Source organism: Gobio gobio (assembly GCF_949357685.1).
Source record: "Gobio gobio genome assembly, chromosome: 19".
NCBI classification, from domain to species: domain Eukaryota; kingdom Metazoa; phylum Chordata; class Actinopteri; order Cypriniformes; family Gobionidae; genus Gobio; species Gobio gobio.
The window spans coordinates 28,042,514-28,054,667 of NC_137112.1; the positions used below are offsets into that span (position 1 = coordinate 28,042,514).

Genomic DNA, 12,154 nt, shown 5'->3' on the forward strand with positions numbered 1-12,154 from the left:
TGATATTTTACTAACCCCCATCTCGTTCAAGATGTTCATGTCTTTCTGTCTTCAGTCGAAAAGAAATTACGTTTTTTGAGGAAAACATTCCAGGATTTTTCTCCACACCATTGACTTCCATGGCAACCAAAATGTTGAAGGTCCAAACCAATGCGGTTTCAAAGGGCTTCAGAGACTCTGCATGATCCCCGCCAAGGAATAGTGTCTTATCTAGCGAAACGATCAGCCATAAAAAAATTTTTTTTTTTAAAGTATATACTTTTTAACATAAATTGCCCATCTTGCGCTGCTCTGTGACGTGCCACGGATTGCGCAATTACGCCGGAAAGGTCACGCTAGACGTAGGCGGAAGTACCGCCCCAAGCAAACGTGCGAGGACTAATACAAATGCCCTTTACCAAAAAATTCTCCATCTCCAACTTCAAAATCGTCCGACATCATTGTTGTACCTTTTTTTTTTTGTTAAAGGACGTTTGTATTCGTCTTCACATGAGCGCTTTGTAAACACGGGAGCTGTGCTTCTGCCTATGTCTAGCATGACCTTTCTGACGTGATTACGCAACCCTCGGCACGTTTGCAGGAGCCTGCTGCCGTCAGCCATGATGGGGAGGAGCAGGGAGCGCAGTAGGCTACTCGCTGCTGGCTGCCCTCAACAGGAGGAGCCATTGCCGGCCGCCAGGGGGCTGCGGAGGATCAAGCCGTCCACCGAGCGTCCAGTGCCATCGCATGGCACCGGAAGGGAGAGCCTCTCGACTGGCTGAGGACCGAGCGGCAGTGTGTCTGGGAACCGGACCAAGAATTTTTTCAAAAAAAATTATCTTCTCTCTCCCGCTCCTCATGCTTCCGGCTCCTTTTCTCTCGCCTCGTCTGTCCTAACCCCCATGTGCTGCGGTCACCGTGATCGGTCCTTCCCCGGTGTGTGTGGGGGGGGGGGGGGTAGAGCGCAGTCTAGGGAGTACCCCCCGGCCTGCAAGGAGCGATGGGGGTATGTGACAAGCAGCAAGGCAGAAGGACCATGAGAACGGGGCGAGGCCGGTCGTGAGTGATAGGTCGTGTCGTGTCTCACGGAGGAGCTCGAACTTATAAAGGAGGAGCAACGACAGTGAAGGATGAGAGGACGTTTACGTTTTATTATGTGTGTGCGGGGCTGCCATCTGTGATGTGCTGCCTGAGTTTTACTTTCATTTTGTGTTTAAGTTTGTTAAATGTTTGCCAGTTCCATAATGTTTGTGTTACATACACTATTTGAGCATAAGGGACTTCTTTCAAAAACCATTTAAAAAATCTTTAATAACAGTAGTGGATATATAATTTGTTTTAAATTATTAGAACACTTCAGTTATAACTACACTGAAAAAGTACAGAAAACTTTTAAATTAGCCTTATTCTTGACAGATTCATTAAGTGAACGACTTTTTGAAAATAAATCATTAAAATAATCTGCTCAAAGAGCCATTTATTGGTGAATTGGACAATACTGGTTAAGCTGTATGTTTTGATTCACTAAAAAGAACCCATTCATATTTTCTTGTCATTATTTCACAGCAGAACACATTTGGGTTTTTTTCTAATCGCTTTCAATTCCGAAAATATATATATTTGGTGACACGGAAGAGCGATAACACGGGTATAAAGTCCTGGGATCTTAAGAAGATGAAGATCACAATTAATCAAATGTATATTTTTACCCAGCCCTAGTGCAAAAGTCTAAGCATGCATTCACTGATTAATAAAAACAGCTCATTGATCGCTGTCAGGAATTGGCTGACAGCCAGATGCCTAAGAAGATGGTGAAACGTGGATTTGATCCAAACGTGAGAAGTCCAAAATTAGAGAAAAATGGAAAAAGCTGCTCCAATCTACATTCCATTAGTGTCTGAATCACATTTTGACATCAGTGCTTTAAAAACTTAGCTTTTTTGAATTACTTCTGACCTTCACACCCACAATTTAGAGGTCCTTGTCATCTTTACGAATAGCTGAGATAAACCTATGCATTAAAGATCAATTACCATAAAGATGTCACAATTCATTGATACAAAAAATTGTCTTAAGTCCTTTCGATAAAGATAATATAACTGCACTTGGCACTATGTACTTTCTCATTAGAGCAGGTCCTCTCTCTCAGATGGATGAGGCTTATGCCCTGTTGCAGCGGGTTGCATCTCATTATACGACCGAAATGAAAATATATGCTAGCTAAGCACTCTGCATGCACTACTAAACCACATCTTATGACAGCAGAGTGGACTGCACGAAGTAATGAAGTGATGCCTACACTAAATTGGTGTTGATCCAATGTCATTTTCCTGCATAGAACTCCAGCTCAGGGACAAAATTACTAATAATAAGATCAAAAGGTAAAATATAGTAGAAATTGAGCATTTAGTTGATACAAATGTATTTAAACTGAAAAACAGACTTTCATGATGACATCAATGCTATGTGTGCTGCATTCTGGGAGCTGAGTCAATAAATTGACTGAATCCAGTTGCAAAATCAGGTCAGTCATTGCTTCAACTAGCTGTGTGTACTAAAGTCACTGGAAAGATGCTTTTTAATAACATTTAAATGTTTAAACAAGTCCATATTTTGTGTACAAATTGGTGTAGAGATTTGAGATTGCGTGCCTCACTTTTAAGTGATATACGTGTCGTGCACAACCACCCTACAATGGTAAAAATCCACGCACTCCTCTTTTTTAAAAAATCCCCATAAATCATAAGCAGTGTATCAGAACAAGCTGTTTGCAGATTCTAGCATTGTGACGCTACATGTGCTTATTTCCCGCACAGGACTGCTGATTAGGGGTGTAACGATACACCAATGCCACGGTTCGGTTCTCATCACGGTTTTGGGGCCACAGTTCAGTTCGGTTTGATTCGGTTTGCTGTGGAGGCAGGGTTCATGGCAGGGCACCAGCAATAATGCACTAGATTCACTTTTAACTTAATAACAATAACTTTATCTTTATAACTTTACTTCATGTTTTCTTTAGAGCAGTTAGCAAATCTGAGTCAACTAAAATTAAATAAATGCCTCCACTGTAGACTAGTCAGAAATAAACTGGTTTACTGATTTTACCATACATTTAAAATGTTCCATTAAAGTTTAAGCTCTTCAAAAACACCATGTCCACCATTTACATATATATCCCACTATATGTCCCACTTTAGCCTACTTAACAGACACATAAAATTGTATGAATATGACTAATACTGATGATTAAATAGGCCTATAAGGTAAAGCTATTAAATAGCAGTTTTTGTTAATACAATAAATGGACTGCATTTATATAGCGCTTTCAACAGACCCATGGCCATCCAAAGCGCTTTACACATTGCCTCACAATCACATTCACCCCTTTTTACGGTCTATGATTCACCCATTCATACACCGTCAGCCATGCAAGGCGCCATCCACCTCGTCGGAGCAGCTCGTCGGGAGCAGCTGGGGTTAGGTGTCTTGCTCATGGACACCTTGACACTTGGTCAGGTGGAACCGGGGATTGAACCACCAACCTTCCGGTTAATAGACAACCTACATGAACCACTGAGCCACTGCCGCCCAATAAAGTAGCCACCTCAATAATATAAAAATATACAAAATAACAAAGTTAAAATAAAGCGGCATTTTGGGTTTATGGAAACAACATACACTGTTAATGAAACATGAAAACTGCTCCTGATGAATAGCATGCAAATCCTTCCCAGCTAACACACACAATGTACCATTTACGTGATTTTACTTTTTACTTTTTAACTTTTATTTCATGACTTACGAATTGGCAACGTAACGTTGCTCGTAGTTTTTCTTGCGCATTTTATGAAGTAATATACAGTGCGCGCTGCCGCATGCGCATGTGTAATTAAAGGGATAGTTAACCCAAAAATGAAAATTAGCCCATAATTTACTCACCCCTCAAGTCATCCTAGGTGTGTATGACATTCTTCTTTCAGACGAAAAAAAAAGTTATATTACAAAAGTCCAGGCTAATCCAAGCATTAGAATTGGATTCATAGTTGCTCTGTTTTTGAAGTCCATAAAAAGTGCATCTACCCATCAAATAACGTGCTCCATGTGGCTCTGGGGTGTTAATAAAGGCCTTCTGAAGCGAATCGATGCGTTTGTGTAAGAAAAATATCCATATTTAAAACGTTATCAAGTAAAATTTCGGCCGACCGCCTTCCCTGTTCAATTTATGGAAAAATTGTTGAAAGTTCCCCTGCCGATCAAAAGACTAACGCGACCAGGTAGGCTCGTCATGACGTCACGTACGCATCTTAAATTTCACTTTCAACATTCAAAGGCGGTCAGTCGAAAGTTTACGTGATAACATTTTAAATATGAATATTTTTCTTACACAAACACGTCGATTCGCTTCAGAAGGCCTTTATTAACCCCCCCGCATGGAGCATGTTATTTGACGGACAGATGCACTTTTTATGGACTTCAAAAACAGAGCAACTATGAATCAAATTCTAATGCTTGGAATAGCCTGGACCTTTCTAATATAACTGATTTTATTCGTCTGAAAGAAGAATGTCATATACACCTCGGATGACTTTGGGGTGAGTAAATTATGGGCTAATTTTCATTTTTGGGTGAACTATCCCTTTAAAAAAGTGTGCGCTAGGAGCACAGTATAACAGCTGACAGGACATGAAAGTTCGGTTTTCTAAGGTGAGAGAGATTTTTTTGTTTCGTAACAAGCTACGAAAATGAGACCAACATATAGCCTTACAACATATCATCTGACCGCAGATACTGACTCTAACAACACGTTTTTCTCAGGCGCTCTGTGACCCACTCAACAGTCTCACGACCAAACCAGCTGAGAAACACTGCTGTAAAGAAAACTCTCTCACTGGAGACCGATGCTGATGCTGGGACTCATTTAGCCAACCTGGCTAAATGGGGCAACTGACTCTCTTTATCCTTCCACCATGCAACTTGAGCGAACACCCAAGTCACGTGACATGCACTTGGAAGACAAAAGTTAGTGTATATTTAATAAATAATATTATTATAAAAATATTTAGTAAAAATACAGCTCTTAATAGTTGTTAAAAGTGTACTAATTACTATTTAATTACTAATTACACCTCTAGTAGTCAAGGATGAAAAAAATCGTTTTGTGACATAAGGTGAAGTGAGAACTGGGTCAGGGTAGCAGGGGACGGGGCTTTATCTTATAATGATCTTGTAATGATTACGATTTATTTCTGATTGATGCAGTCCCGAAAAGTTGCCATGTGGCGTTCTGCACCTCTAGTAAGTTAAAAAACCCTGATCTGAAGTTTTATACTGCTAAATAAACAGACGGAACCGTTCGTCAATTCCGAAAGCCTGCAATATGTCCATTACAATTAAACATTTGCACTACATGATGCTGGTATTATTGTAAAGATTAAAAAAAAAGAGATTTCATTAATTGCAATGGCAAAAGTTTGTTGAACAAAACGCCAATAAAGTCATCCTTGTCACGGGACTCAATTTATCGTTAAAGCAGTTTTTCACAATGAGCGATCACATACCCACATAATGCGTGAGGTTATTAATGTACAAAAGGGCTGGGCTCATGCTTGTGCTTCAAGCTGATCACATTATATGTACGACACTTGTAATTTTTCTCGTCAAAATGCATGCTGCTCCCACAAATATTGCACGACATAATAGCTAGGCTACTTCATAAATCTGTTGTCTTTTGATGAAGACGGTTGCTATAAAAAAGTGAATAAATAACTTCACTATTGTCAGTAATTCTAATAATATTGTGACACTGCCATGTCAATTTCATAGCACAAGACACGTTTTATGATCATTTTAAAATGTTAAATGTATGTAATACATACTTTTAATCCATTAAATTCAGGAACACTGAATTAACGTCTTTATCGAAAGACTGGGTGATTTATAATATGAAGGCATGTCATGTTGACCCCGCCCTGAATGAGCTGTACAGTCCGCCATGTTTATCTCCCCGCCAGAGCATTTAACAGCAGCATCAAGTAAGAAATGTATTTTATTCATGTGAAGTTATTCAATCAAGAATAGAGAGTTATTTTCTGTTTTTCTTTTGTTGTTTGTTTGACTATATTGACTATTAAGAGCATATAACAGTAGGTACTGTATATTATGCTGCTTTCACTTTAATACACAGATCTAAAATACACAAGATTTATTTTCCTGCTGTTTATGTTCACAGACATAACTGACTGTATGTGAACTTTGTATGTGTGTGTGTGTGTGTGTGTGTGTGTGTGTGTGTGTGTGTGTGTGTGTGTGTGTGTGTGTGTGTGTGTGTGTGTGTGTGTGTGTGTGTGTTTTTAACATAACCTTGTGTGTATTTGACAGTTTAAGCGCAATAAGATGTAACCACGGCAACACCGACTATCGCAGCAAGCCTAATTGGCAGGACCATGGAGGAAAATCGTGCACAACAGAGCATGATAGTGTCTGATAAATGTCTTATTATCTAGAATGCGCTGCGCTCAGCACCGCCGCTACCTATACACGGAGCATGTGCGATTGGGAATAAACACAAGATCCCTGATTTGCGCAAATAAGGTGACATACAATAGCCAGTCTTCAAATATCAAAGCAATTTTATGCTGGGCCATGTAGTTGTAATCACCTCTTAGCTCTGGTCTCTGTTTGCAATTTGAATATTGAGAGAGTAATTTGATTATGGTTGTATGCGTCTCATTTTTTTTGCATTTAATTAAACATTAAAAAATATATATATATATATTTTTGTTATGTATAGTATACTGTTTTTATTTCTATGTTCAATTTGTGGAAAGGAGTTGAATTAGGAGGTCACACACAGCCTCAGTCAGAAGTTCTGGAAGCTCATAATTCATGTACAGTAAAGTCTGAAAGTCTATTGTTGTCTTTTAATTAGGAATGTCAATTTACACAAATTCCCATGATAATTATTTAAATTAGCTATTAATTAATCGTTAGCCTTAATACTGCAATAAACATCTACAGCAGTGGCTTATAGCAACAGCATGACGGGGTGTACATTGAATGCGCATGGAATGCACATTTCGAAGTAAAATAACTGGCTGTATTGGTTTTCAGAGAAACAAGCATGTGAAGTCAGCATGTTTCCTAAATATCTGCAAAAATATCATGGTATTTGTATGCTTTAGTACAGTCAAAAAATGACATACAGCACCTTTAAGACTTTGCTTCATATTAAACGTAACAGCACAAAGCTTTTTGCAGTTATTGGGTGGCATTCAAATGTTTATTGGTTTATTGTTTTGACACACAACAATAGAAAACAGCACAGATTAAAAAATATATATATTTATGAAACCATATCATTACAGATAAAAATGGAGAAATGAATATTGTAAATCTCCACACAGCTGACATGTTTAACTGTTGTAGCTTCCACGTTGTGTGAACGAAATAGACGCTAAGCAAAGTCAAAACATGCTTTCGGTCATGATTTTGGCTCTCCAAAACCATTTCAGCCCCAAACTGAAAAGGTTCAGTGAAACTAGGCATTCCTGTTTTATTTCAGCTAGTTGCCAAGTAAAAATTTCTATGATGTATGAAAATGAATAAAAACTATACAATTTGGTGTGTATATATATATATATATATATATATATATATATATATATATATATATATATATATATATATATATATATATATATATATATATATATATATATATATATATATATAGTAGATAGGTCGTTTTTATTCATTTTCATACATCAAATTAAACTAATTGAAAATTAGAAATGTTTACTTGGCAACTAGCTGAAATAAAATATTTTTTTATTTTATTTAAGAACAATGTTAGTGGTTTTCATTTAAGTTTTAGTAGGCCTAACTACAATAACCCTGCCTTAAGGTAAATTATATTTGTGCATGATTTAGTTTAGTTATACTTTGATTAATAAAGTTAAGGACATAAACAAGCATTCTTATAGAGGGCCTGCCTCTGTCCTCTGACAGCCAACACATTTGTTTTATGTGCCAACAGTCCCTGAACTATTTAGGGATATCAGTCAGGATTAAAACAGAATAGAACACACAGCTCAGATCTATTTAATGACCTACTTGAAACTTTTCTTCTGAGTTTTGTTCTATAACGTCAAAATATAGCCTCTGACTTTCCATATGACGGAATTTCCATTGAAACTGCACTGTTGATCTACTTTGTCCTGTTGTCCTGGTTTACTCTGTATGTGCACAGGAAACTTTCAGATCAATCAAAAGCATAAGACACACAACACGAGATGACACCCAAAATGAAGAAACATTGAAAATCTCTTTATGTTGCAAGACCGAAAGAACACAAGACAATCTGCCAAAAATACAGAAGATATAAGAATTATGACAGCAGGAAAATCTGTATAGCTTAGATAAATATTAAAATCGACCTTTAAACCTTGCCATAGACTGACAGCAAATTGCTATTGGCCAGCTCAGCAGAAAGAGTTTCATCACTGATGGGTCAAAGGCTGAAAGATGGACGTGATTCTGGCCTACTTCTCACTGACTGAACGAATAGAGGACAAACCTGAAGGTGAATCAATCATTCCTAGTGAAGCCTTACAAAAAAAAAAGCGCAAAAAGCCCCCAAAACATTCACAAGTGTCACCTTTCAGAATCAGTATTACGGGAATTGTATAGCAGAACACACAAACTAATGTACACTAATATTATCTTTTGGGATTTAATTTCTTGGTCAGAATATTTAAAAGTGATTTTTAAAATAGAATCTTAAAATTAGAAACGTAATGTAGTCTGTTCAGACAATATCAACAACAGAATTCGATTTGAAACTTCAGAACAGAATCTTTAAAACTTCAGAATAGAATCCTTAGAATAATATTTCTGTCTAAATTATTTGCAGAACACCAATCAGACTGCGTTACAGATCACGCAGTGTTTTATATACACTTACATTTGCTGATGTCAGTTATCAAATATCCTGTTTAAGGTTAAAGTTCAGTATAAGACAAGTTGAACACTAAATGAATGATTTTCCAAAGCATAACAGATGGGTGGCCGTCTATTTTGTCATCTACTGAAGCATCTATTCAGAGTTATTTAGTTCAATGGTTAAGCAATAAAACGATGCCGGGTTAAATAAGCATATGTGAATATATCTGTGCAGAATAAATCATCATGTCTGGTGCGCCACGCAATACTCTGTTCTTCTGCTGGTCACATCACGCACTGGAGGATAAACGTTCAGCTCAGCGATGTGTTACCTGGTTTCTGCATACAAGCAGTTGTTTAGTGCTCGCTGCTCGGAGTCCTCTCACAGCCGCCTGACAAGCCATGGATGCCGCCATGTTGAACCGGAAGTAAGTCCTGCAGCGCTGACACGTGTGTGAGGAGTGAAGTGAGCGTTGGCTGACTTTTGCAATGGTTTTTAGAAACCCGTGATTCAACCAAACGAACAGGGTTGGATTATTTACACTAGAACATTATCTCCTTTACCTCCATGTAGACGATAGGTCAAAAGTTGATTTGCACACGTAAACATCTGATTGAATGCATAAATGTGCAATAATAGACTATATCCTATTGATGTTCTCACTATTTTTTTTTTTATTCATATAAATGTATCATAATGGAAATACATTAGTGCATATATTGTGTAGATAATTTACATAAATATTGTTATGGAAGAACTTTATATGGAATTTCGATTAGGTTAAAGAAAAGAAATCAATTGTATAGGCTAAAATATTTTTATATAATACACCTCATCCATCCAAAATATGATAGCCTATAAAAAAATATTTCAAGAAAAATTTAAAAGATTTTTCTATGTATCTTGTATGTGTGTGTGTGACCCTAGACCACAAAACCAGTCATAAGGATCAATTTTATAAAATTGAGATGTATACATCATCTGAAAGCTGAATAAGTAAGCTTTCTGATGTATGGTTCCTTATGACAATATTTGGCTGAGCTACAACTATTTGAAAATATGTAATCTGAGGGTGCAAAAAAAACAACCTTTAAAGTTAAATAAAGTCCTTTGCAACGCATATTACTAATAATAATAAATTTTTTATATATTTACAGTTGGACATGTACAAAATATCTTCATGATTTTTTTCATGATTTTTGGCATGAAAAGAAAAAGCAATAATGTTGACCCATACATATTATACAATGTTTTTTTGGCTAATTGCCACAAATATACTTGTGACTTATGACTGGTTTTGTGGTCCAGGGTCACACACACAAACAGATGTAATGTACTGATGTAAATACATTAATGCATACACTGTATAAAAAAAAAAATCAGGTCTCCAATTGAACATTTTCTAGTGACCGATCACATCTAAATTTTTTAGTTGGCCAAATTGAATTTCTTGAATTTTAATTGAATTAAATTGCATCAATTCACAGAAATTCAATTTGGCCAACTGAAAAATTTAGATGTGATCGTTCACTAGAAAATTTTCAATTGGAGACCTGCATTTTTTTTACAGTGTATGTTATGTAGATCATTTACATAAATGTAGTTATCAAAAAAAAAATTATATAGATGTGTTGAATAATGGGATTTTATATAGATGTAATTAAATGTATCAATACAATTAATAAAAAAGAAATATGCCAGCCTATAAAAAGTATCAATAATAAAAAAAAGTGAATAAAATAAAATGTTTCTGTTTATCTTGGTTTGTCGTTTTATAATTATCGGCAACAAGTGCTCTTTGATATAATCGGTTTTTCATTCTTTTGTTATAATCATAGAGATAAAATATACACATGCCTATATAGACAAAGTAATAGACATGTAAGAATTAAGTTTGTGTCTGATTTTATTTATTTAATCTTGGTTTACCTTTACTATTCAATCTTGTGTCTTTCTGTGTCTATAGGTCATTTGCATACTATTCAATGCATGCTTTCATCATGTCTACACTAATCAAATGTCGAACAACACAACAGATTAAGGAGTCAACACACAACAGGATCATTTTGGGGATACCATGATGGAGGTTTGATGGGTTGGATCGACTTCACCAAACTTGGTGGTGTGTTTCTCTTGCATTGATCAAATTGAGGAGGTTTGATTCTCTCTCACATACACACAATCTATCTATCTTTTCTACTCTCTTCTCTATTCTCTAAAAGCACTCATTACTCTCTGACACCGTGAAAGGGCAGGAAGGGCAAAATGATCATAAAAAGCTGTGATTATGACAGAGAGACATTTGCTTCAAACTGATGTGTGTCAGCAGAAACCCATTCAGAGAGGATGATTAAATACTCCTGAAGAACATGTAAGCGTCTCTCTCTTCCTCCCTCTCTCCCTTATTATTATTTTTTTTTACACTACAGTCACATAAACAAGCCTCTGCCCCTTCAATACATTCAAACCAAAACATGCAGCTTAGGACATATCGACATTTTGCAATGGTAAAAAAGCCACAATTAGCGTTTTTTACTCTGTTATTATATCAACCCAAGCTTACTGTAAAAACGTGCCTGTGGCAACATTTCTGCCAACATATTATGTTGATTCTTGCATGTTTCACAGCACTTTCAAAGTGAAATGTCCAGTCAGTGGCACTAATGCTGCCTTCACCTGCTATCTGAATTAATACGAATTTCCTAAGTAAAAATTGCACATGAACGATGAATGATGTCGTGTTTACCACTGGGAAGTTCGGAAATCATTTTGATACCCAAATTCCCGAGATGGGCGTGACATAAACTTTAAACATGGTGGCAGGGAGAACTACTGCTGTGACAGATATGATTTATTAGTCACCCACCCACAAACCGGCTAGATCATCTTGTCTTGTCATAAATGTAGTGCATATTTGCACATACGAGTAATCGGGTATTGTTAGCAAAAATAGCCTGCATTTGACCGAAATTACAGAATCGGCAGAAAGCGCAAAGCATCGTAAATGTTTATATGGTTGTCAGTGCATGTGCCTCTACATATAACTTAGGTTATAATAAGATTTTCCCAATAAATAGGCAAGAATAAACCTGGTGATAATAAACCCCATTATTCCTGTTCATTCCGATAACAAAGCACTTGAATGCAACAAATTCGTAATCAAGACTTCTGAAGTGGGAAGTAGGACATTTCCAATAACACGTTTAGGCAGCATAATAGTAATATTATAGTAAA

At 36.6% G+C, this 12,154-nt stretch overlaps 1 protein-coding gene across 1 annotated transcript in view; it reads right to left on the reverse strand.

Moving 5' to 3' along the window:
* Positions 1-9,404, reverse strand: part of suclg2 (succinate-CoA ligase GDP-forming subunit beta) — a 153,892-nt gene extending 144,488 nt beyond the window's left edge. The window contains 1 exon segment of the mRNA XM_079845137.1: positions 9,252-9,404. Coding sequence (XP_079701263.1) covers positions 9,252-9,335 — 84 coding nt within the window. The 5' untranslated portion in view covers positions 9,336-9,404.
* Between the last annotated feature and the right edge of the window lie 2,750 nt (positions 9,405-12,154).